The sequence below is a fragment of the Agelaius phoeniceus genome, chromosome 23, assembly GCF_051311805.1.
Source record: "Agelaius phoeniceus isolate bAgePho1 chromosome 23, bAgePho1.hap1, whole genome shotgun sequence".
NCBI classification, from domain to species: Eukaryota; Metazoa; Chordata; class Aves; order Passeriformes; family Icteridae; genus Agelaius; species Agelaius phoeniceus.
The window spans coordinates 542,597-569,799 of record NC_135287.1 but is presented as its reverse complement, the minus strand read 5'-3'; the positions used below and the strand labels follow the sequence as shown (position 1 = coordinate 569,799).

The 27,203-nt window shown below is 48.4% G+C and overlaps 1 protein-coding gene across 1 annotated transcript; it reads right to left on the bottom strand.

Annotated features, from left to right (window-relative positions):
• Positions 1 to 2,866: 2,866 nt before the first annotated feature.
• On the bottom strand, positions 2,867 to 4,057 carry LOC143695620 (olfactory receptor 5H17-like). The gene is made up of 3 exons (XM_077189830.1): positions 3,956 to 4,057; positions 3,508 to 3,645; positions 2,867 to 2,881 (listed from the first exon to the last, which is right to left on the bottom strand). Exons 1-3 carry the CDS (start codon positions 4,055 to 4,057, stop codon positions 2,867 to 2,869), a joined length of 255 nt encoding a protein of 84 aa, XP_077045945.1.
• Positions 4,058 to 27,203: the final 23,146 nt, after the last annotated feature.

Below are 27,203 nucleotides of genomic sequence, written 5' to 3'. Positions count from 1 at the left end.
TCATTTTAGGGGAATGATTCCCACATGCGTCCAGCACTATAATAAAAATACCAGCTTTACAACTTTCACAAAAGTTATGGAGTTTTGTTTCTCTCTGCAAAACAGGTGCATTAAGATCCAATCTATTTCTCCTCAGCCTTTACAAATTCAATCAGACATATTGTTTTTTCTTTCTTTTTTCTTTTTCTGCTGATGAATGCTTTGCCTGTTAAATAAACATTTTTTCCCACTTTTCTCCAAGGATATATTTTCCTGAACCAGTTGAGGGAGGGGGCCGCTTGAATCTGCTTTTTAGAGGAACCCTTTTAACCCAAATTTGCCCTAAACCAGGACGCTGGCAGACACTTTCTCTGGATGGCTGGAAGCTTTCCCATGCAGAACAAATAAATCTAGAGAAGTTACTAAAGTACTTTTACATTAAATTATACCTCACTTTTGGGTATCAGCTCCTGTGACAGTGGTGCACATTTCTGTGCACAAATAGTCCAACAAGTCAGTAAGGCCCTAGGATAGACTAGCAACTACATACCTGATCATCCAATGGCAGTAGACAAGTAGAGAAAATGAATAATTTAATTAAACAGCAATTAGCACAGATCTGTCAAGAAACAAATTTGCATTGGTATCAGGCACTTCCACTTGCCCTACTCAGAATTAGTGTCAAACCACAGCTTAAGGAAGGCCTAAGCCCATTTGAAATGTTATATAAGAGGCCTTATCAGACTCAATATAACAGAGAAGACATCAGCCAAATAGGAGAAGAATACTGGCAATGGCATATAATAACTCTGGAAAAACAAATGAACGAAATTAATGAGAGGGTTTTTGAAACCAGGGCTTGGATCAAGCAATTAATTGCTTTAAACCTGGAGACTGGGTATTTGTTAAGGCTTTTTCAGGTCAGTGTCTGGAAAACAAGTGGAATGGATCCCACCAGGTGCTTCTGACAACCTTCATGCCAATCAAGATCAAAGAAAAACCTGCCTGGATTCACTATTCATGAGTGAAGAAGGCATCCAAAGGAGCATAGACATCAGAGCCAGTAGGACAAATGATCTTCAAGTTCTCCTGATGCTGACCCTTACGGTTCTGATAAGTATCACAATTCTGACTCAAGTATTTACTTTAGATTGGCCATAGTCTCCACACTCACATTAGATATTCCAGTATGGCTACAGAAAATCTCTCAAATTTTAATTTGGCCACTGTGGTTGTGCACAGAAATGAAACCTCCTGGAAACATAATGGGAAGAACAAAAAATGGGACTAGTAGTCTAATTGAATAATTGGGGAAGAAATACAAATAAGGTGTAGAGGAATCAGTACATCCACCCATGGAAAAGTAATTCCTTTAACTCAAATTACTGTAAGGGATTTTACAGAACACAATAAAGGGAAAATACTTGGTCAATCTGTTTGTGCATCCGATCAATGCTGGCACAACTTTACCTTCAATAAACCAGTTTAATTGTATGTCTTTGGGCTACAGTGCCTTTGTGACACTGTGGGGCCTATGGAACCAAGGGGCCAGTGTGACATTGTGAGGTGTCATGGAACCATGGAGACCATTCTGAAACTCTGGGGACTTGTAAAACCAAGGGGCAATGGTTTTCCTCTCCTTGGCACTGTCCTGTTCAGCCTCTCCCTGCCCCACCCCAGCAGAGTCAGGTCTGACCCTGCAGCAGTGTTGTCAGCTGATTGCAAAGCTCCTATACCTTCTTGGTGATTTCTCATGGGCATCTCCTCACAGCACTGACTCCTCCACCTCCTTCTTCACAGCACAGCCAACAAACTCCAGCTCCCTTCTCAACTAGCTAACCCACTCTTTTATAGCACTCATATTCATTGGACACAGCTGTGGCTGTTAAGGGCAGGCCTGTTCCTAATCTTTGGTAATTAGTACAGCTGCAACTCCTCAGGGGTGAGATTACCTTCTGCATTATCTTTATTTTCTTACATTCTATCCCCCACACAGGAGGCCCTGGAGGTCAGGGACAGTGACTCTGTGTCTGGAATGCTCAGGACATCCTCAGTTTGGCCAGCTCCTGCAGCCCTGAGGCCAGCCCCACTGCCCAGTGCAGCAGCAAAGATTTGGCCCTGGGGCTCCTCAGGGCAGCTCCTGCTGGCCCAGGGACAGGGAAGCCTCTTGCTAGCGCTCCTTTCCACACCCACGGGCTCCTGCTCTTCTCCTGGCACAGGCTAGCTGCCCACAAAACCTTTCCCAGGGGAACATGTTTTTGCTGGCTGGAGCAGCCCCCCCCCCCCCCCCCCCCCCCCAAGCTGGGGCTGCTGCTCTGCAGAGCATGGGGGCTGTGCTCTGCTGGGCTCTGCTGCTCAAGGTGGGTGACAGAGGCTGCTAATGGTGCTCTCTGCATTGACCTCCTCCCACACAGGGTCTGTGGGGCCATGGAGGGTGCTCAGAGGTGCCTGCCTTGTTCTAGGGCTGCCAGATGGGCTTGGGGCTGCCCTGGATCCTCCTGGGGAAGTTCCCTGAGAGTCAGAGGAGTCAGTGCCCAGACTCCTTTCCCTGTGCCTCCTGTGACCCTGGGGCTGCAGAGCTCTCCTGGCTCACAGCAGACATTCAGTCCTTGATCTCTGGATGACCCAACCCTGGACAGGCCTGTGCCCAGTGAGCTCCACTCCCTGCTGATCTCTGGCACACACAGTTCCTGCAGGTCCCCTGTTTTCTCCTGGCAGCTCCCAAGACCTTCCAGACGAACATTCCCCTGCCATCAGCCCTGGCACAAGCTGCACGGCCCCAGGAAGGTTCAGCACAGACCATTCACCATGTGATGGGCACTGGCCCCCAACAACCAAAAGCTGACCCAGACCTGAGTCCCATGAAGGCCACCCTGGGACCCTGATCTCATTCTACTGAGCCCTGGGAGAACAAGGAACACAAGGAGTCTTTTCAGAGTCTGCTTCTTCGGTCTGTTCCTGAGAGTGACTCTGGAGGAGAGCAAAGCCTTCCTGCCCTGCCCTCAAGAGATGCCCTTTGCTGATGGAACTGCTGTACTGGAGCCCAGCAGTGCTCATGGCCTGTCCCTGCCTGTGGTCACAGCATGGACAAGGAGGAGCACAGTGACCAAGCTGCCAGAGCACTCCGGCCTTACAACCACAGCAGGGCTGGGAAGAAGGGAGTGGAGTGGGGAAGCGCCAGGGCAATTGTCCCTGGCCATGCTGCTGTGCTGGGAATCTCTTCCCTCCATCTCTACACAAAAATAATTATTTTATTCAGGTGAACAGGGAACAATCTTTTTCAAAGTTATTGAGATACAGAATAATAGCAGATATTCATGTGGAAATACTGTGAGTAATATCCCTTTCTGGAAAACATTACAGTAGGAATATATTCAGACAATGCAAACATGGGAAAAAAGAACAAAAAGGCTGAGATGGTAATGAGTGACAAAGGGTTAGGGCTATGATTAGGGCTATGGACAGGGTAGGGGTTTGGTTTAGGGTTCTGTAGAAGAAGAGAGGCAGTTCATGGCTTCTGAAATCCACCACTTTCCTCATGAACTCCATGAGTTCCTGGTTCCTCAGGCTGTAGAAAAGGGGGCTCAGGTCTGGAAGCACCACTGAGTACAGAACTGACACCAGCAGATCAAGGGATGGGGCTTCAGATAGAACAATGTGCCAGTGCTGATAAACAGAAAGACCATGGCCAGGTGAGCAGGACACATGGAAATGGCTTTGTGCTGCCCTTGATCAGAGGGGATCCTCAGCATGGCCATGAAGATCTGCACATAGGAGAAAAATATAAACACAAAATAACCAAATGATAAACAGGAACTAATGACAAGAATCCCAATTTTCCTTGGGTGGGAGTGTGAGCAGGAGAGCTTGAGGATGTGTAGGATTTTTCAGAAGAACTGGCCCAGGGCATTGCCCTGCACAGAGGCAGGGAAAATGTATTGGCTATGAGCAGCAGAGCAGTGAAAAAGCCACCAGCCCAGGCTCTGATGTCCATGAGGGCCCCATAGTGCAGGGATTTGCAGATAGACACATAGCAGTCATAGCACATGATGATCAGGAGATATAACTCTGCTGACATAAAGAAGAGAAAGAAAATTTCCTGTGCAGGATATCTGTGTAGGAGATGGTCCTGGTGTCCCAGAGGGAATTGTGCATGGCTTTGGGGACAGTGGTGCAGATGGAGCCCAGGTTGCTGAGGGCCAGGTTGAGCAGGAAGAAGAACATGGGCGTGTGCAGGTGGTGGCCACAGGCAACGGTGCAGATGATGAGGCCGTTGGCCAGGAGGGCAGCCAGGGAGATGCCCAGCAAGAGGGAGAAGTGCAGGAGCTGCAGCTGCTGAGTGTCTGCCAGTGCCAGGAGGAGGAAGTGGCTGATGGAGCTGCTGTTGGACATTTGCTGCGTCTGGCCATGGGGAGCTGTTTGTGGAGAAAAAAGAGTGGCAGGTTAGGGAAAATTTCCCTCAGCAAAATCAAAGCCTTTTCTGTTAGACTCTTCTCCTGTAACACAGGGACACCCTTTTGATTTTCTAAAAGATTTTCCTTCATGTCCAAGGCACCTGGTTGGTGCTTGCTGAGTGGGACTTCTGGTTCAGGGCAACTATACACAGGGTTTTATAATTCAGCCTTGCTTTGCAGAAGAGGGAGGGGACAGGGACCTGTCCTTGTGTTCCACTTTGAAACCCCAGCTAACACAGAAGGCCTTGTCAGCACTCCGAGTGTAAATAATAGCAATGTTAAAGGCTCTTCAAAGTGTTCTGGAGTTTTTACAGCTCCTCTTCCACTTCTCCTGCTGACTATTTTGGATGTCAGAAGCTCTCAGCATTTCTGCTGCTCTCAGGGACAAAGCGAGTTCTGTGACGCAAGGTGGTGAAGGAGAGTGAAGGCAGGTAGTCTGTCACTCTGTCCTGTTTCAAGATTCTGTGGACTTTCGCCTTTCTCAAACAGAGGATCATCTTCTCACTCCCGTGTTTCCCTTAAAAACCATCCCAACACTGCTGAGAGCAGATGGATCCACCACAGTCCACCAAATGTCCATCCCCTTCTCAAGGTCTCAGCCCCACATTTGTACCCAAGGTCACACAAGGCTCATTTCACCAACCCAACAGGATTTTCTCCATCATAGAACTTCTGTGTCTCACTGAGGGGCTTTCAGATAACACAAGGATGCTATGAACAGGTTTGCATCCTGGATTGAAACTCCAGCTTGGACTGAAATCTCAGAGGAACTTCCAAGTTTCCTAATGATGGCATTGGATGTAGGAAGATACAGCTCCTTCCCTGGCTGCCCTGACAGCATTGCCCAGAGCCGGGCACTGGGGACAGCGTCACCCTGAGCCAGCTGTGCCCCCTGCCAGAGCCCCCAGGGCCGGGCAGCTGCTCCCAGCCCTGTGCTCTGCAGAGGGAACTGGGCCCTGGGCTGCAGAGCTGCCCCACGGCTCTGCTGCAGCTCTGCCTGCACAGGAGGGGCTGCACGCCTTGGAGTCCCGGCCCTGAGAGCAGAGGCTTGGCTGGGAGACAGGAGGGAGGGTGTAGAGAGCTTTTTGGATAATTGGTTAGATGAGAAAGGACATTTCGATGTGATACCGATGGATAAGGATAGGGGAAACAAGCTGGGAACCGAGCAACCAGTGTCCAATCACTGACAAAGGTCACAGTGACCTTCTCTGAAACGGGAAGACGGGGGAGAAAATCGCTTGCCAGAAAATGTAGATATCGCAGGTAGAGAAGTTAGAAGAATGTAAACGTAGAAGCAAAATAATTGTTAGAAGATAGAAGTAGGTGTGGTTGATCTAAGTGTGCTTTAACCAATAATGAGCTCAGCTTTTGCAATATGTATAAGCTTCATTAACACCAATATAAATATGTGTGGGGCTTCAATAAACTTCGGGATTTGCTATTCACGCATATGGTGTGTTGCATTTCTCCCGCCGTTCACGACAAATGGTGACCCCGGACGTTTTTCTTCAGGACTAGCCACGGTCGGCGGCGTGAGCGGGGTCGGGTCCTATCGCGGCTGAGGACGGCAAAAGCACCGCTGAAAAAGGGAAGGTGCCGTGCCCTGGGCGACCCCAGAGGGGGGCCCGGCCGAGACGTGCTGCTGGAGCCTGAAAAGAGCTGCAAGAAGCGCGCTGTTATCGCTTAACATGGATAAGGAAAGGCAAGCAGCATATGATTTATTTACTGACTTTTTACGAGGCCGTCAGGTTAAGGGGATAGATTTACAGAAAGAGCTTCCTGGGTTGTTAGCTTATGGGTGTGCACAGGGGCTTTTTCGTAATCCGCACACAGTGCATGAATTGTCAGAGTGGCGTATATTCGGGGATAAGCTCTGGCAGGCAGTCATAGATGATGATAAGACCGCGAGAAAGTGGGGGAAGTTATGGCGAGTCGTTCATGATGAATTGCTAAAATACCAGGCAGAGGAAAGAGCTGCCCGGCAGGCCAGCGCAGCTCATGAAAGGAACAGGAGTTATGGGGACTGGTTTGGGTCCCCGCTGCCTCCTGTTACGCCCACTGTAAATCTGCCGCTGGCATCGCCTTCTACTTTAAACGACAGTTCCCCACCCCCATCGGCGCCTGCTCTAAGCAGCACGGCCCCGCCAGCTTCGGCGCCTGTTTTAAGTAGCACCCCCTCACCGATTTCGGTTCCTGCCCCATATGGCGGTCCACCGCCGGCACCAGCATCTGCAATAAGCGGCGGCTCCCCGCCAACCCCAGCCCCTGCTCCAGATAACGGCTCCCCGCCGCTATCAGTTCCTGCTTCGGGCAGCAACCCTCCCACACTGCGTGTCCTCCGGCCGTGCCGTCCGCGCTGCCTGTCCCGGTGTCAAGCCCTACACCTCCTCCGCTTAATGGTTCGCTCGTCCCCGGGTCAGAGAGTGACCTTGCAAGGGCCGTTGCTCAGCAGCGAAGGGAGGCTTGGGCGGCGGTAGCTAAAGAATTTATGGACACGGGGGATGAGGAGGCGAGATCGGCTGCTATGGAAATGGCTTGCCCGGTGGTTTATTCTCCCATGGCGGGGGGAGGGTTTCAAGCCACAATAACTGCCTTGGATTGGAAACTGTTATCGCAGTTACGATCCACGGTTAGTCAATTTGGAGTAACTAGTGAACCCACAAAACAAATGCTGGATTACATCTGGGGCACTCAGGTTTTGCTGCTGGCAGATTGCAAGATGGTAATACGGCTCATTTTTACTCAACACCAACAGCTTTTGTTGAATGCCCATTGGCATGCGATTTGTCAGCAATGTGTCGCAGTGGTACGGCAACCAGGGGATCCGTTATATGGGGTGACCCTGGAGGAGTTAATGGGGTTCGGGCCTTTTCTTAGAACGGAGGCACAAGCATTGATTGGTCCCAAGAAGTGCAGAGAGGCTATGCGGTTAGCACGTTTAGCTATCGATAGAATTAAAGATCCGGGAGGAATTCCTTCTTACATGGGGATGAAGCAAGGTACGGAAGAGTCATTCGGAGCTTTTATAGATAGGGTAGCCAGCGCTATTGAACGGGCAGGAGTCCCTGAATTCATGAAAGGGACCTTGTTAAAGCAGTGCGCACTTCAAAACGGCAATCAGCTTACCAAGAATGTGATAAATACCCTGGGAGCTAATTGGTCTATAGAGGAAGCTTTAGAACGATTAGCTAATGTCCCGCTGGGATCACAGGCAATGTTAGTAGATGCTATTAAAGAGCTAGGGGTTGGGTTACAGAAGCAGGCAGAGTCTTCTCAAAACCAAGTGCTGGCGGCCCTCGCCCCGCTCCAGGCAGCAGCAATCAATGCTCCACGAGCTCCATCGACTAGCCGATTCAGATGCTACCGATGTGGAGGAATGGGGCACACGTGACGGGACTGTCCCGCCGTTAGTGTTTGGTGTAAAGATTGCCGCCTGGACACCCACAACACCGGAGTCTGCAGACGCCGCTCGGGAAACGGCAGAGCCAGCGCGCCCACCAGCTGCCACGCCCGGACACAAGTAGCAGCTGTCACAACTTCGGCTCAACCTGCCTCCAGCCCGCCACCGCCGGGAGCCTTGGATTAGACCTCGAAGCAGCAGCAACCGTGACTTTGATGACTACTCACCCAGAAAAGGTTCCAACTGGGGTAAAAGGACCACTTATTATTGATGGATTACCTATGGGAGCTCTGCTTTTAGGGCGTTCCTCGGCTACAATGATGGGACTATTTGTTTTATCTGGAGTAATAGATGCTGATTATACAGGGGAGATTTCCATTATGGATTCCATATGCGGATTGAAAAAGGACAAAGGATAGCTCAATTAATTCCTTTGCAACAGTCGGCTAAAACTGTGCCCCCTCGTCAGGCACAGTCCAGAGGAGAGCATGGATTCGGATCCACGGGAGGCCTTGCTCTTTTGACAATGAACTTAAATGAACGGCCAAAGAGCACTGTAATTTTGGATTATCAGGGTGAAAAGCAAACCTTGGTAGGACTGTTAGATACTGGCGCAGACTCCAGCATTGTGAGTCCGGATTTCTGGCCCCACAATTGGCCATTGCAGTCAACCACGATGCCAGTAACCGGAGTCGGAGGCCTGACACTTGCAAGGAAAACACCCATGCTATCTGTGACTATTGAGGATAAAACTGTACGGGGTGTTTTGTCAGTGGTACCTTTGCCTCCTACTGTGCAGTGCCTTATTGGTCGGGACATTTTGGCTCAGATGGGTGTAGTACTGACAAATGAACACCCTTTAGGCTAAAGGCCATTGCATGGACTTTCCCAATCCCATTAACCTGGACCACGGACATTCCGGTATGGGTTAAGCAGTGGCCTTTAAAAAGGGAAAGTCTCGAACAGGTTCACATGCTGGTATACGAACAATATAAACAATGACATTTCAGCTGTCAACAAGTCCATGGAACACGCCCATCTTTGTGATTAAAAAGAAATCGAGAAAGTATCGCTTAATACATGATTTGCGAGCTGTGAATGAACAGATGGAGCCAATGGGAGCCTTACAACCTGGTTTACCTAACCCGGCTATGCTACCAAGGGACTGGCCACTTTTCATTATTGATCTGAAGGACTGCTTCTTTACTATTGCTCTGCATCCTCGAGACACTCGGAGGTTTGCATTCACTCTGCCGGCTTTAAACAGGGGAGAGCTGGACAAGAGGTTTGAATGGGTATCTCTTCCCCAGGGCATGTGCAACAGCGCATGTCGATGCAGCTTTACAACCCTTACGACATGCCTGGCCTGGCACAATCATTTACCATTATATGGATGACATTTTATTTGCACAACCAGAACCTTTTGCACGTCAACAAATTCAGGCAATACACGATGCTTTGAAGCTCCATGGACTGACTGTAGCTTCTGAGAAAATTCAGTTATCTGCACCATGGAAATATTTGGGGTGGACACTTACTGATCAAATTGTTACCCCTCAGAAATTGCAATTAAACATTAAATTACGTACATTGCATGATGTTCAGAAATTACTGGGGGACCTACAGTGGCTACGCCCCATTGTTGGTATCCCTAATGAACTCTTAGATGAGCTTCGACCTTTACTGAAGGGGACTGATCTGGCACAGCCTGTTCGTATAACCCCTGAACAGGTTAAGACACTGCAGCAGATATTGGACTGTGTCACACAAGGCAGTGTTCGGAGACGTGATCTCGATCTTCCTATACAGCTGACGGTTTAGTGTGGACCAAAATTTTTGCTGGGTGCACTTACTCAGCATAACAGAAAAATGGGGGAGACATGGGCCTTGGAATGGATATCTCCTCCACTTCAACAACATAAAACCCTTCTTCAGAAAATTGAAAGTTTAGCTGATCTGCTCAAAAAGGGTCGGGAACGGACAATACAGATTATGGGAAAGGAACCTGATCAGATACAGATACCAATGAAAAAGGATACATGGTATCTGGCAAACAGTATGGAGTTACAAGAGGCCCTGTTGGGAGCCGGTAGCGTGACCGCCACTGATGTTATTCCCAATGGACCATTGAATTGGGTAGGACAGTGGGGTTGGATTCAGTGCCCAAAAAGATCAGTAAAGCCCTTATCGGATGCTATAACTGTCTACACAGATGCAGGAAGAAAATCCAAAACTGCTGCAGTGACCTGGCGAGAAAAGGGACAATGGCATCATCCCATACTCTGAGCTACTGAGGTGGACACTTTACAAACGATGGAGCTATTGGCTGTTGTATGGGCCATGATGCATTTCTCTGGACCTCTTAACATTGTAACAGATTCTTTGTATGTTGCAGGCCTGTGTGAGCGGATAGAGGATGCCTCTATAAAAGAGGTTCAGAACAGGAGGTTACATGAGCTGTTTATGCAACTGCAGAGAGCAATTAAGCTAAGAAAGCATTCCTTTTGTGTTATCCATATCAGAAGTCACAAATGGGATATTGGTCTGGGAGAAGGTAACATGCGAGCAGATAAATTAGTCTCAATCACACAAGCAACTCCGATTCCCAAACAAACCATAGCCAGAGAGGCACACTCCATGTTCCACCAGAATGCAAAAGGCCTTCACAGAGAATTTCGGGTATCTATGGAGGAGGCACGGGCAATAGTCAAAGCCTGTCCTATATGTAGTCACCATAATGGAGGCTGTGGTTTAGGACTGGGAGTTAACCCGAGAGGGCTGAGCACAAATGAGACCTGGCAGATGGATGTCACACATGTGGCAGAGTTTGGGAGGTTGAAGTATGTACATGTTACCATAGACATTACAGTCATTTTATATGGGCCACAGCACAGACTGGTGAAAAAGCAGGGCAGGTAGAGAGACATCTCAGCAGTTGTTTTGCAGTAATGGGAGTGCCACAGCGCATCAAGACAGATAACGGGCCTGCTTACTGTAGCAAAAGAATAAAGCAGTTTCTGCAAATGTGGGGGATAGAGCACATAACAGGCATCCCCAATTCTCCTACAGGACAAGCGATTGTTGAGAGAGCAAATGGTACCTTGAAAAGATATCTGAGTAAATATATGGATACCAGAGAGCCACAAGAGAGATTGTAAAGTGCTTGTTTGTCTTGAACCACCTGTGTGTTTTTAGGGAAAATAAGGTTCCTGCTGTGATTCGTCACTATGTACATGAAACAGATGGTGTAAAGAAAGATGTATGGGTGAGATACAGGGATCCCAAAACAGGACAATGGCAAGGTCCTGCTAAGGTGTTATATTGGGGCCGCGGATATCTTTGTGTTTCTACTCCTACAGGACCTTTGTGGGTACCTGCTAAATGGACCCGAGCAGCTGTGTTTGATGGAACACCTCGACTGGCTGAGCGAAGGCGATCGTCAGCGGGTGGAGACGAAGCTGTTGATCATCCTTCGACCAATACTTCTCAAACTGAAAGGACAGTGTGATGCCACCATCGATCGAGCAGTTGATCGGTGCAAATCTCTTGATAACATATTAAGCTTGTATTCGATGCTTTCTGAGTTTGAATCAGAAGGGCCTTGGAATTTAGCTTGTATTAAGTGTCAAGATAGACGTTGTACTGCATGGGTACTGCTTTTTTGTGGAGGTTGTCAGGAGACTAAGTGGGTACACCAAACTCGATTACCTGAGTTGTGGTGTGAAAGGTGTGGTTTCTATTGGCGGTTTAACTCTTGGCAGAGAGATCTTACATCGTTCACAGGACTACCTGGCCGCCAAGGGTTACAATTGTATGAGTCCCCAGAACAGAAAATCCTTGCGTGGTTTAGGTGGGAAATACAACATTTAGTCAGATGTGTTCTGGGGATATCTCGGTCCTGTATTTTGCAGACTAAGTGTGGTAGAAATATTCCTCTGGCACAGGCGAACGTGATAGGTCCTATTTTGGGAGGTCAGGATCCCAACCAAGTGTGGGAGGATTGTCTGAAGAACTTAAAGAAGCTGAAGCTGAGGAGAAAGAGACGTTCTTAAGAGCTTGTGACAGACGTGATGGCCGAGTGGCCCAAAAGGGTGCCTGGGAAAATCAAGATGGGATGGAAACTTTATGTTGTTGCTTTATTAATTTTTGCTTCTTTTGGGGACAGTGTAGACCATCAGGCATGGGCCCCACCGCAGCCCAAAACTAACATATGGGTCACCCTGGCAAACTTAACCAAACAAGAGACTATTTGCCTGTCACTGTCTTCTCCTGGCAATCCTTTCACAACTTGTTTGGTTGGATTACCAGCAGATCCCTGGTCGTGCCCTTTACATGTGCCAACTTGTAAGGTCAGCAATGCTAGGATGAGTGTGGACAATTGGGATCAGTGGATTTCCCGCTTTCCTATAGCACCACAGGAGCCCCAAGAGTTAGAGTTGTTAGGGTCAGTGATGGCAGATGCATGCATTCATTTTAACCATAGAAGCCTGCTGTCAGTCAAGAACCATTCTAATGTTGTAACTTCCAGCATGACTGTCTACCGAAATGCATCGGCCTGGTGCAATTATACAACAAAGAGAGTGTCAGTCTCATCAAATGACCCTATTCAATTGCCAGCGGGATATTTCCTGTTATGTGGAGACCGTGCGTGGGCCGGTATCCCATCAATGCTGCACGGGGGACCATGTACACTTGGACGGCTGTCTCTACTTACACCTAACATGTCCATGATACTGAACATGAGCCGTCGCCATCGTAGAGGCAGACGAATGGCTCATGCTTTTGCAGCTGACTGCCGGGACGATGTAAAGTTTTGGTCCCCAGCGGCCATAGTTGCAGCATCTTTCTTAACTCCAGGGGTATCAGCCGCAGGTGCTCATGCTATTTTAAATAAGTTAGGGTGTTGGCTTGCTAAACAAACAAATGCAACTTTAGCAATTTCCAGTCTTTTGCTTGATGTAGATTCTATTCGCCATGCGACACTTCAAAATAGAGCTGCAATTGATTTTCTCTTACTTGCACAAGGCCATGGCTGTGATGAATTTGAGGGCATGTGTTGCATGAATCTCTCTGATCATGCATGATCTGTACACTCACAGCTCTCTGAGTTACGGAGGTTAACTGGGAACTTACAGGTAGAATCAGGCCTTGGTATTGATGGATGGCTCAAGTCTTTAAACTTAGGATCATGGTTATGTTCTATTGTTAAGGTTAGCATTGTAGTGGCTATTGTAGCTTTGTTGTTAGTATTAGTTTTGCCTTGTTTTTGTATATGCTTACAGAATATGGTGCGAAAGATGATAACTACCGCATTTAATCAAACCATGCTTGTTCAACAGAAAAACGGGGGAAATGTAGAGAGCTTTTTGGATAATTGGTTAGCTGAGAAAGGACATTTCGATGTGATACCGATGGATAAGGATAGGGGAAACAAGCTGGGAACCGAGCAACCAGTGTCCAATCACTGACAAAGGTCACAGTGACCTTCTCTGAAACGGGAAGACGGGGGAGAAAATCGCTTGCCAGAAAATGTAGATATCGCAGGTAGAGAAGTTAGAAGAATGTAAACATAGAAGCAAAATAATTGTTAGAAGATAGAAGTAGGTGTGGTTGATCTAAGTGTGCTTTAACCAATAATGAGTCAGCTTTTGCAATATGTATAAGCTTCATTAACACCAATATAAATATGTGTGGGGCTTCAATAAACTTCGGGATTTGCTATTCACGCATATGGTGTGTCGCATTTCTCCCGCTGTTCACGACAGGAGGGGACTTGTTCAGAGGGAGGGGCTGCACTGGAGGTGCTCCTGTGTGGATCTCTAAACTCTCCCTGCCACAGCATTGCTGGAGTTTGTTTTCTCTCCTTCCCTGATCTTCTCTCTGCTTCCTGGAGATTTTCCTCCTGCAGGTGTTTCCCTGTGCCTGATCTCTCCTGGCCAGCACTCACAGACCCCAAATCTCTGTGCACTCTCCTTGGGCCTACAGAACCCTGCCTGTTTGCAGGGCACTGGCTGGGGCAGGTTCTGTTTGCAGTTTGGAAAAAGGACAGCTCAGACTAAGGTTGATGGGTCCAGCAAAGGAGATGCTGATGCTGCCCATGGACAGTGGAACATCTGAAAGCACTTTAAGAAACTCCTGTAGATTTACAGAGCACTCAAAACTACAATTCAGGTCTCTCAGATACTTGTCAAAATCAATAATTTTATAATAATTTATCCTTTCCATTGCACAAGAGAAGGAAGTTGGAAACAATCTCAGGAAATTTCCTTGTCTTTATAAAAATCTTTATCTGGGAAATATTCTGGAAGTGAGCTGAAGCTCTCAACTTTTCCTCCTCTACACCAGAGATATTCTGATTTGTACTTACAGAATATGTAGTCAGTGGGATGTTCCAGCTTCTGGAGATCACTGCAGGAGCTGCAGCTGCATTGTCCTGCAGCCAGAGGTTCCTGTGTCAAGGGCTGGCAGTGATTCTCCCCCAGTCACTTCTCAGCACCTTCCTAGCTCTGTCTGATTGAAGCTCTCTGTGCCTCTGTGCTGTGCCTGGGCTGGCTGCAGGCAGTGCCCCAGCCCTGCCAGGAGCTGCCTCTGGGCCAGGAGCCCAGCCCAGCTCAGCAGCACAGACACAGCACAAGGACTTTAATCACCCTCCTAGGGTTTGTGCTGAGGCCCTGAACATCAGTCCCTGACAGGGAGTTGAAGAAATCTCTCAAGAATTCAAAGTCAGATTCAAACTCCAAAGTTTCTCAAAGTTTTAATGGGTCCCACTGAGGGACACAACTCATGAGAAAGTGTCCCCACATTCCAGTTAGAGCAGAACACTAGAGGCAGTGATGACAGGTGGGGACAAACAAGGGAAAGATATCTCTGATGTTGAGCAAACCTGGATGTGTTTCATTAATCTAATGGGCCAAGGCTTCAGCCCCAGGCCATGGGAAGGCAGATCCTGTCCCTCTCTTCTTGCTTGGGGCTCTAACCGGGGCACTGGGATGTGGGGATGTGCAATGCCAAGGGCAGGACCATGGGGTGGCCCCTGCCAGGCTGCTGAACACGGACAAGGAGCCAATGAGGCCCCAGGGCTGCAAGGGTCACTTGTCTCCTGCTCCTGGCTCAGGCCCAGGGCCAGCAGCCATGGCCAAAGTGCTGCCCAAGTTGGCTCTGTCAGGGCCTTGCAGCTGCTGCCCATCCCTGTGCCCTGTGCAGCCCAGGCTGTCCTACGGTGTCCCTTGCCCTGCGCCTCTGTCCCTGCAGACTGTTGTCATCCCCTGGCTGCCCCACCTTGCTGACCCCTTCCTTTGCTGACAGCTCTGCATCCTGTCTGGCTCTGCCTGGGCAAACAAAGCTTTGGGCTGCCCCAAGCCCCTTCTGAGGAATGTGTTGCTCCACATCACTGCCCTGGGAGAGAAATTCCCTTCTCCTTGTGTCTAGTCTGGACCTCCCCCATGGCCTTTGGTGGCATTTCTTTCTCTGGCTGTTTTATACAATAAAGATGAGCTCCATCATCTCTGAAACCACCCTTCAAGCCTCCTCAGGCTACTCCTATTCTGTCCTCAGTCTTCACTCCACTGAGCCCAGGGCCCTCAGTCTCTATGGGTCATGTGCTTGAGGCCTCCAAATCCCATCTTGAGAGATTTTTGTGTCCTTTCAAGGTCTTTTCAGATTAAAATATTGTGGTCATACATATATATTAAAAAAAAAGCTTGTGATTATTTTTCAGGCCTTTAGTGGCAAAGGAAGGGGCAATGTCTTTAAATTGCTCAAGGGTAAATTTAGATTGGATAATACGTAAGAAATATTTTATGATGAAGGTGACAAGACAGAGAAACGGGTTGTCTTTAGAAGTAGATGTAAAAAAGTGTTCAATATCAGGAGCTAAAAAGTGTTCTACATCAGGAGCTTTGACCATCTGTTCCAGTGGTAGTTGTGCCTTCCCCCAGCAAGAGGGAGAAGTAGATGATATTTTAGGGCCATTCCAATTTAAAAAACCAAAATTAAAAAATTGATTCCAGGAAAGTTCTTACACTTCTGCATTTAAGACTCACTAAGGGGCTCAATGACAGAGCTTTCCAGCATGACCTTGCCAGCTGAGCATGGGGAGTTCTACATCAAGGTCTGAGACTCATGATGGAAATCCACAAAGGACATTTGGGGAATGGCAAGATTTCCAATAGGATGTCTAAGAAAGGAGTCCAGGAAGTGAAAGGATGGAGGATCAAGGCCATTTGCTGAGGAAAAGGCATGAGAAAACAGAGAGAAATAAGGATGAGAGGAGATAATGTTTGACCAGGGTTTACACTGAGAGGAATGACAGATTTCTCTTTACAAATAAGCTGTGAGTCTGTTGTAGATACAATTAGCTCTGAGAGATAAAAGAAACAATGGGAAGGATTCCACTGATTGATGAATGGACAAAGATATTTGCTTTTACAAATACACTATAGGTTTGCTGATAAATTAAATTGGACATTGAAAGATGAAAGAAACAATGGGGAAAACCCCTAAATTCCATAAGAATTGAAAATTAAAAGGGAGGGTTATACATTACAGGGAAATCTTTGGTATCAGGTATATCAGGAAGTCTGTATCTCTCAAGTACCTCAGGCAATGGGGAAAGAGAGATGGAAAATGTGGCTGTGAAATTAGGATAAAAAGGAGGCTGCATCCTCCAAAAATTGGACAGACCCTAGGGGAATGCCCCATGGCCTTTCCCTTTATTGGAATAAAGTAAAAGGACTCTTCTGTCTCCTTTTTGGACATAAACCTCTGATGTTTGTGGATAAATTTTCCTAACAGTGTTTGCTGGTGAGGACACTGCTTTGGCAGTGCCCGACAGTTGATCCCCACAGCCTGTGGCATTTTCCTGAACCCTCCATTGCCAAGAACTTTCTGAGACAAGGCAGCTCTGTCTGCACTGGGTACAGAGGGATGTCTGAATGCCAGATACTGCAGTGAGGACCACAAATCATCAGGTCTTGTGTCCTTTGGGGGCCCAGGCACTGGTGAGACTGGTGTGTGTGCACACAGCACTGGTGTGTGTGGGGCTGGGTAATAACCACCAGGGAACATCACCCAGTGCAACCAGCGAGCAGCAAAGGCCTGGGAGCCACTGTGTGAGATCAGCTCCTGCAGGGATCCTGCAGGGTGTCTCTGCAGGAGAGAGACACATTTCATTCTGCCATGGTAGAGCTCAAAACAGCGCATCCCTGTGTCCCTGGGTTGGTCTGGAAACCGCCCGCAGTCCCTCCCAGGAGGAGTCCCTGTGCATTTCCCTCCCCCATGGCTCTGCCCTTCCTGATCCAGCAGCTCTGGGGCAGCAGAGCTGGGGCAATGCAAGGACAGAGCTGGCTCTGACAGGGACCATGAAGCCACTGCCAGGAAGTGACAGCAAGGACACTTTGCAAAGGGGAAATTGAGCTATGGCGACTGAAATAAACACAGGCCAGAGACTTTCCTCCTCTTTAATGCCTTTATTAAAAGTGATCAGTTCTGGCAGGAGAACTGATGGGTCAGCGCTCACACCACTGCTGCTCCCAGTTGTGATTCAGAGGAGGAGAAAGAGTGCAGCTTTGTCCACTGGTTTGTGTGCAGAGCTGGGAATTCCGTCCTCACGAGAGTATTGGGAAAAATCCTTTGCTCCTCTTTCTGGTTTGACTCCCAGGGTCCTGCCTCTAGCCGAGGTCCTTCCTTGGCTAGGGCGAGGGGCAAAAAAGGGTCTCAGCATCTCTGCAGGCTCTGGACTTGGTTCCTCATGTCCAGACATCACTTTGATTCGTCAATTTTGTGCTGGCTCGTTGTTTTAGGGGTTTTTGGCTCGGTTTGGTGAGGGGTCTCTCCTGCTGCATGCTGTATCTGATGTCATTTGCATGTTGACTCGATGTCCCTTCCCCTCCACATTCTTGGTGTCATCTTCTAGGAAGCAGCAGGGTGTCACTCTTACAAAAGGCGGAATTCTTAACTATCAACAACAGGTCGTTAAAGAAAATGACTGGTGATTACAATAACAAATGGAACTCCACCCTGCAGCAACTGGTCCAACCTGTTCACTCTGCAACCTTTTAAAAAAATGGGTAACTTTTTTTACTCATAACAGTGACTTTGTTGTATTTAGGAAGTGAAAGCTTTGCTGGAGCATGTGAGAAAGATGAAATACAAGGGGTGTTGGGTGAAACAGGAGGTGTTCAGCCTGGAGATAAGAAAGGATTTTTCCCCAGTGACAAGGCTGGTGCAGAGCAGGGTCCCCATGAGCCTGGCAGGGCTCCCTGTGTGCCAGCACTGGTTGGGTTGTGTAAGAGAGGTGCCCCCAGAATTAGAGCCCAGGAGGGGCCTCTCCCTCCTGCCTCACTCCTTCATCTCCCTAAGGATAGAATTCCTGTTGTGTGGATTCTCTGATGTGCTGGGTGACCTTGTCGGCGATGGAGAGAGACGGGGAGACTGACTCGGTATCAGAATCCGATTTTATTGTGGGATACAAACACTTATATACTATTTCAGGGAGACTAGTAATGTGTACTACAATGATTAGGTTAAAATCACATACACAAACTTATGCAAATAACAACATCTCTCGTCTGCAGAGTTTAATGGGATTTTCTTTTTCTGGTAAACCTGTCTGATTTAATCTTGCAATCTAGGTCTAATTTTCAAAGTTCTTTTTGATTTTGGCAAGGCATCCTGTTATCAAATCTCTTATGTTAACCAGTTCCAAAGTCCATAGTCTGTCTTGTGTCCCCCAGCATTCCAACATGACCTTACAATACCTTCCTGGCCAGAATGTCTGCTGAGGGCCAGCCAAGCTGCTGCAGTGGCAGTAACCTCACAGCCATCACCATTGCAGCCTTGTCCCCTGGGCCTGACTCTCCCCTTTCCTCTGTCTCTGGCTTGACTCTGCTGGGCTGAGCGGTTCTGTGATTAATATCTTGTCCCCAGGTTATGCGGCCAATTGCTTCCCAACCAGGCTCCTTTAGCAGAAATGGTGTCACAATCAACATGTGAACACTGAGAGAAGAAGAGCAAATGGGAAGTTAGAGCAGGATGTGGTCGGAAAGGGGTTGTGTGGACATAGGGCAGCACTTTCCAGTGGCCATTGTGGGACACAACAAGTTGGATAACAACAGATCTGCCCTGAGCAGGTTGGGAATGAATTTGATATGAGCATTTGCTGTATTAGGGACAGAGCCACTGGGCACAATGTTGTTTGGTCTGCTCATGTGGGTGTGGGAGCTCACTGTGTACATATTCCTGTCTGTGCTTCTCTCAGGCATCTTTTTCAGAGCAAGGAGAGGGATCAGGATTGCTTTGTTGATGTACTGTCGGATATCAGTTTATGATGCGAGAACATCAAGGGCAGTGAGGGTCATTTGGGATGTGTATTTAACGCTGCTTTCTTGTCCTTGCCTTGGGTGCTACCTCTGGGACTCCATTAATAATCATGCCCAGCCTGTGGGGGGAATGGGAGAGGATGATTTTCCCCTGCCTTTCACCCACTTTTCCTCCTTCAGGCCTGTTTCAATGGCTTTTGAGAAGTTTTAATTCCCTTTGGGTGTTAAGGAAAGCCTGTTCTTGTTTCTGAGTCTGCCAGCTCTCCCCAGTGTGGTCCACACCATGTTTAGAGTCATAACAGAGGTTTCTAGGAGGGTCATTCAGAGATCTGTCCCGAGAGTGGATAGTCATGAGTGGCATGGAATGTGGGAGCAAATGGCCCAGTATCTGGAGGACTCCTCTCCTTCAATGGTTTAGAAGTTCACCCCTGAACAGCTACAGGACCCTTTTAAAGTGATAAAATATGTGAAGGAAAAATGCTGCAGCAGCTCCAGAGAGGTACAAAGTGATGGAATCTGCAGGGCCCTGGCTACTGTTTCCAGGACACTGCTGGTCACTGGACAGCACCCTCAGGGGGAGGAGGATGAAAGCACAGCAACAGGCACTGTGGGCATTCCTGAGCCAGGGGAAAAGCCCCTGCTGGGAGCAGTTGCTGCTGTACAGAAGAAATCCAAGACCAAATCAGCACCAATCTCTTAGTGAGGGAGGAAGAGGAAGCAGGGCCCTCACAGCTTTTCCTCACAGGAGGAAAAGTCAGGGCCAGACACAATCACCTGATCCTTATCCTCAGGTGAGCTGTGAGATGTGTGAAAAGATTTCAGCTGCCAGTTGGGAGAGCTCCTGGTGACCCTGCTGCCATCTGCTGGGATATCGCGACTCCAGTGTGGAACTGGATGGTAGAGAAGCCAAGCAACTGCAATTCCTGTCTCAGGATTTGGGCATTGACCAGGTGTTAAGGACCTGATAATAAGAAAAATGCCTCAAAAATTGCTTTGTCATTGTGTCTGCTTATTGTAATATCTTTGAACACCTGAAGACTATGTCCCCCAAGTCTCCTTTGTCCCCAGTTCTGTGCTCCCCATCCAACATCCTCTAAGTCCCCACTCCATGTCCCCCATCCCCCACAACCCCATGTCTCTCATCCCATTTCCCCATATATCCCCCATGTTTCCCATTCCATGTCCCCATTCTGTGGCCCCCATTCTATGTCCCATCCTCTATGTCCCTCTTGCCCCCCATCCCACATCCCCCCTTCCATGTCCTCCATCCCCCATCCCCCACATCCCTCCTGTCCCCATTCCATGTGTTCCATTTCACATCCCCCACATCCCTCATCTCATGTCCTCAATTCTATGTCCCATCACACTGGTTCCACACCCTCTATGTCCCCCATTCCATGTTCCCCATGCCATATTCCATCCCTCCTCCCTGCCCAAGCCCCGTATCCCCACCCCTCTCCCCACAGTGTCATCACAATGTCACAGAGGCCCCACCAAAGTCACAGTGCCACCAGCAGCATCACCGAGCATCCTGAGGGCCACAGCGGGAGCTAGTCTGGTGGTGGAACATCCCAGACCCCACATCCAGATCCCACATCCTGATCCCAAATCCTGAGGGAGTGCAGAATGAGCTCCTGCCCTCCCACTGCCAGGAGGACTAAGGTGGAGCTCTGGGGGAGGACAGAAGTGGCTTCAGCCACCACCTCTGAAGGTACCAACAGCCCCTGGACCCCTGGGAATGTCAGGATCTGTCAGGATCCTGACTCAGTTCTACTCAATTCCCAGAATGGAAAAAAATCTGGGATGCAGTGGCCGACTTCGTCCTGGAACACCTCCTGCTGCAGAACAAGGTCACTCCAATTCCCCTGCCATGTCCCCTCCTGGGGGTCAAGGTCATGTCTGATTCATTCCAAAATCCCAAAATTCCTCTTCCAGAGGGTTCAGATCCCAAAATTCTGAAACTCCTCTTGCAGGGGGGTGCAGACCCCAAAATCCCAAACTTCTACTTCAAAATCCAAAAATTCTACTTCTGGGGGGAAGCAGATCCCAAAATCCCCAAAATTCCGGTTGCAGGGGGTGCGGATCCCAACCCTTGGTGCCCTGCATGTGGTGCCCTGCCAGGTGCAGGTTGGTGACATGGAGGTGACAACACGGAGGCCGATTTTTTGCCTGGCCAGGAATTTGGTCCAGAGCCACAATTTGATGGATGACTGGGAATTCTGTGCTGGTAGGACTATGAGGATTCTGAGGTGGACATGGATGAAGGGGAGGGTTGAGGGAAGGGGTGGAAAATGGGGAGTTGAAAGATGTGATAAGAAACCAAAAAGATGTGAGGAGACCATAAAGCCCCATGAGCAGAACCCAAAAATCACAAGGAGCCCCCAAAAAACTGGGATGAGACCCAAAAATAAATTACATGACCCCTTAAAAGCACATGACAAGAACCCAAAAATAAAACAAAGGAAAATCCATAAAACTATGGGAAAACCCCAAAAAAAGCATGAGAACACCACATAAAACCATGAGAAGACAGCAAAACACATGAGAAGACCCTAAAAAATGAAGAGAAGACGCCAAAACCCATGAGAAGACCCCTCAGAAACATAAGAAAACCTCAAAAACCCATGAGAAACACCCCCCAAAAACATGAGAAGTCTCCAAAACCCCTAAGGAGCCACCCCAAAAAACTCAAAAAAAATCATGTAGACACCCAAAAAAACCCATGAGAAAATACCATAAAGAACAAGATGACACCAAAAAACACAAGGAGAGAAAAAAAAAAAAATCCACAAGACCTCAAATCACCCTGAGAAGACCCCAAAACACTGTAAAAAAATTTCAAGAAACCATGAGAAGACCCCAATAACCACAAGGAGACCCCATAAAACCTTGAGAACCACCCCCCCCAAACCCCCTGAGGATACCCTAAATCCCCCTATCTTCCATGCCCTCCCAGGGAACCTGGATCCCCTCCAGACTTTTGCAGTGGCAGCAGTGCTGGGACTGCCTCGGCGCAAGGTGGAGGGTGCCCTCCAGGCCACCATGTCCCTCCTGTCACAGTGCCTGGGGATGGGTGAGGACGTGGCCCTGGTCCTGAGGGATATTGGAGTCCTTCTGGTGGAGAGGCACAAGGTCCGGATGAGGTTCTACCACAGCTTCCTGGAGGCAGTGGCTGGGAAGGAGAACCTGGAAAAGGGGATCTTCAAGGTGAAGGGGTTGAGGGGATGGGGGCAGGGGAGTGGGGTGATCCTTTAAAATTACTTCATCCATGGGGAGAAGGTCCCAGCATCTTTGGTCTCCTTCAATGTTGAGTTCCTCATTCACATTCTGGAGGTTCTGCCATCTTTGGGATCTCTGAGTCCCCTGGTCATGTTGAGGAGACCCCACCATCTTTGGGGTCCTCTCTGGGCTCCTACAATGCTGCATTCCTCATCTTTGAGGTCTTCCATCACTGACCTTCTCATCCATGATAGGAAGCTTCGGCCATCTTGGCGCTCCTCTAACGCTGAGCTTCTCATCCATGAGAAGGTCCCACTATCTTTGGAGTCTTCTAATGTTGAGTTCCTCATCCCCATGTAGAAAGTCCCATCCCTGTTCTCTTCCACTGCAGATCCAGGAGCTCCTGGACACTGTGGTGCCTCGGGGAGTCCCTGTGGCTGCTCTGACCTCATTTGGCTCTGTCATCGTCTTCCCTGAGTGCGTCCAGGGGCAATCCAGGGGCTCTGGGATGGGACTAGAACAGGGTCCAACCCACTTCAGGATTCCTTGGACTAAGAGGGCCTGGAATTCTGCCTTGGGAGGGTTTGGGGAATGGTGGATTTTGGGAAAATGTAGGGGATTGCAAGGAAATGGGGTATTTGGGGAAATATGGTGGATTTGGGGGAAGGTAAGGAGGACTTGGAGAAAACCATGGTGGAATTTAGAAAATGGGGTTAATTTGGGGGAAAAGGGGGGATTTGGGGAAAAAAAAATGTATTGGGGAAAGTCATGGAGGGTTTGGGAAAATGTGGTGTATTTGGGGGAAAATGCGGTGGATTGTGGGAAAAAACCCAGGTGAATTAAGGAAAGTGTGAATGTGGTAGAATTGGGAAAAACACGTATTTGGGGAAAAACAGGGTGGATTTAGGGAAACAGAGTGGATTTGGGGAAAACAAAGTATATTAAAGAAAATATGTTGGATTTGGAGAAAAAAAAGGTGGATTTGGGAAGAGTATGATGGATTTGGAAAGACTATGGTGGATTTGGTTATAATGGAGTATTTGGGAAAATACATGGTGGATTTGGGGAAAACCAAGGTGAACTTTGGGAAGATGTAATGGATTTTGGGGAAAATGGTGGATTTTGGAAAATAGTGTGTATTTGGGGAAACCTATGGTGGATTTGGGAAAAAGTGGTGGATTTAGGAAAACTATGGTGGATTTGGGAAAAACAAGGCAGATTAAAGAATATATGGTGAATTGAAGGGGAAATGTCATGGATTTGGGAAAAACGGTGGTGATTCCAGGGTGGTTCTGGGGTGATCATAGTATTTTCCATCCAGGTTTGAGAGAGAAATGGTCCAGGCACCAATTCCGAGGACGCTGCTGCTCCAGAGCCTCTGGAGCCTCCCCAAGGACATCCCATGTCCCAGGGGGGAAATGGGGCCATGGATCAGGAAAGAAAGGAAAGACAGGAAGATTGGGAGAGACAGAAAAGGTAAACATTTTTTTAAAATTAGGAAAAATGCAAAGAAATGGGGAAAAAAGAAAAAAAGGTGGAATAGGAAAAAAATTGAGAAAATAGGAATTAATTGGGAAAATAAAGGAATATAGGGAAAGGAAAGAAATATGGAAAAAATCAAGGAAAGGCACAAAATAGCAAAAAGTGGGGGAAATGGGAATTTTTGGGGATAACAAAGCAAAAAAATTGATTAGAATCAAGGAAAGGGAGCAAATAGCAAAAAATAGGGAAATGAAAAATAATCGGGATAATAAAGAAAGTAAGTGGAGGGAAAGGAAAGAAACTGGAGAAAAACCAAAGAAAAGAGGGAAAACAGCAAAAATTAGGGAAATGGGAATTTTTGGGGATAATAAAGCAAATAAATAGGAGAAAGGAAAGAAATTGGGGGAAAATCAAAGAACACGGGGAAAAATGGGGGAAAGGACAAAGGGGGAATGAGAGTGAAAAGGCAAAGAAATGGGGGGGAAAAGCAAAGAAATAGATAAAAAATGGGAAAGAAGAGGTGGGAAAGCAAAGGAATGGAGAAAGAAGAGAGAAATATGGGAGAAAAGGGAAGATATGTGGGGAAAAAAAGGGGAAGAAATGTGGGGGAAAAGAGAAGAAATGGGACAAGTGATGTGACCTCTGACTTGACTTCTCCTTCTCAGTTCCAGAGGCAGCTTCTGGAATGTCAGGAGCAGAGGAACAACCTGAGGAAGAGATTCCAGAAAACCAGAAAACCCAGGGAAGGAAGGCAAAGGAGAGGAAGTCAGAAACAGAGCTGGGGGAGAAGGAGAAAAAGTCAGGAAAGTCGGAAACCAAACTGGGAAAAAAGAAGTCAGAAACTGAATTGGACAGGAAAAAATTGGGAAAGTTGGAAACTGAACTGTGGAGGAAGGAAAAGTTGGAAACGACAGAAACTGAATTGGGGAAGAAGGAGAAATCAGGAAGGTCAGAAACAGAAATGGGGAAAAAGGAGAAGTTGGAAAAGTCCGAATCCAAAGGGATGAAGGAAAAGCTGGAAAAGTCAGAAAAGTTGGAAAAGTCAGAAAAGTCAGAAAAGCTGGAAAAGCTGGAAAAGCTGGAGAAATCAGAAAAGTCAGAAAAGTCAAAGAAGTTGGAAAAGTCAGAAACCAAGGGGAGGAAGAAGTTGGAAAAGTCCTCAAACAGGTGAGGCTGAAGGCTAAGAGACAACATGGTGTCTCCTAGCTCAGGATGACCTTTCTCATTGGATCCTTCCAGGGATCATCCCAAGATTCCAAAGGCCAGACAGCGCCAGGACCACTCTGGGCGTTGGCTCCAGATGCACACAGACAAAACTCCATGCTCCAGAGGAGGAAGAGGAGAAGGAGATGGGGAAGAGGTAAAAAAGAAGGAGAAATCCAAACAGATCCATCTTCAGGATCCCTGGAGCTTCCAAACGCCAGTGATTGCGGTTCTGTCGGCATCCAGCTCTGGCTCCAGCATTCCTGAGCATCCTGACCCCAAGGAGCCCCTGCCCAGCCCTGTGAGGCCGACGACAATGAGGACAAGCAACGAGAACTTCTGGCCAGTGCTGGACGCATCTCTGGAGTAGCTGGGAATCTCTGGGAATCTCTGGGAATCTCCAGGAATTTCCAGGAACCATCAATAAATGCCTCTGGTTGGGAGAGTGGAGGAATAACTAGGAGGAGCTTTCTTCCCTCACTCAGATTTTGCCTTTTTTGCCCCAAATCCCATTGGTTTAACCCAAAATTCCAACAGATCCAAGTTCAAATCCCAATGGATCCAATGCCAAATATTATCTGTCCCAATCCTGTCTTCGGGGGTAGCTCATGGTGATGGGGTATCCGATGGTCATTTGAGCCACAAATGGTCAGTGTTCCCCCTGGACCTCCCGCAGCTTGAGGGATATCACCAGAGGTGTGAGCATGGCCAGGACCCTGCTGGAGTGGAGCCAAGGCTGCCCCTTCCATTCAGGAACGAGGAGTGGCAGTGTGGGTGACAGAGTGAGTGTGGCTGCCCAGGGTATTGCTGCCCTGGGGTTTTCAGCACTGCCACCAAAGTCTCCCTGCTTCCCTGCTCCCTGGGAGCCTGGAACCAGCTTGTGCAGTGCCACCTGGGGCTGGGGCTGTCCCCACCAGGTCCCTTTCTGTGCCATCACTGCCCAGGAAGGTCCCACCCCGGTACTGGAGTGCTCCCTGCTGGCTGCAAGACAGCACCTGCCCTGTCCTTCCGGGGCCACCAGTGCCCCCTGCAGGTTGTGGCAAGAACTGCACTCAAGGGGGAAGGGAACTCCTGGGATTGTTCAGCTGTTGTTTATTCTGTTCTGTTTTGTATGTGTGTATATATATATATATATATGTATATATATATGTATATAAAATTTGTTATTCCTTTTCCTATATTTTTGCAATTACTAAGTCATAATTGAGAATTGGATGGGGGGGGGGGGTGTGATCTTTCCATTCTAGGAAAGTTGCCATCTTCCTGGGCAGACACCTGTTTTTTAAACCATGACGTTAATCTACCCAGTGACCTCACACAGCACCCCTGTGTGAGCACCCCTGTGCACCATTCTGTGATGTTACAATGCACCCTGTGATGTCACACCACCACTCTGTGACGTCACGCCTTTCTCTGTGATGTCAAAGTCTGTTCTGTGATGTCATACAGGTGCCTTGTGATGTTACAGCCCCTTCCATGATGTCATGCAGACACCCTATTAGGTCACAGCTCACTCTGTGAGGACACAGCTCACTTTATGATGTTGTATAGCTGCCCAGTGATATCACAGCCCACTCTGTGATGTCACACAGCCCCTTCATGTTGTCACAGCCATTTTGAGATTTCACAGCCCTCTCTCTTGGACATGCCCTCGTGTCACCTTTTGAGTGGGAAGGAGGGGTGGCCTCCAGGTGCATTTCAGCCCCCTGTGCCTGCAGTCCCCAGTGCCTGGAGGTGCCCAGCAGATCCCACAGGCTGTAGAACCTGTGCACCACCCCTGACAGCCATGAGTGTCCACCCTCACCCTGGTATACCTGGCACCACTTGGAATCCCAGTTGGAGCGTGGCTGTGGAGCAACAGCTGGGTTCATCAGGGCAGGGACCCTCTGGGTCCCCCCCAGAATGCCCCCAGTTCTCTGGCACCTGGCTGTCCATCTTGGGGAGGGTGATGAGCCAGTTCTGCAAGGGGCTGCCCTCCCGGCTCACTGCCTGCTCAGTGCTGATGTCAGTGATATCAAGGATGTTGCACAAGTCTTGGTGCTTCTGTGGCGACACTGCTGGGGTAGCACTGCTGCTACCCACATCACCACGCCATGGGACCCCTACTGCAGCCACCACCAGCACCTTGGAGCTGCTGCAGCTCCAGGA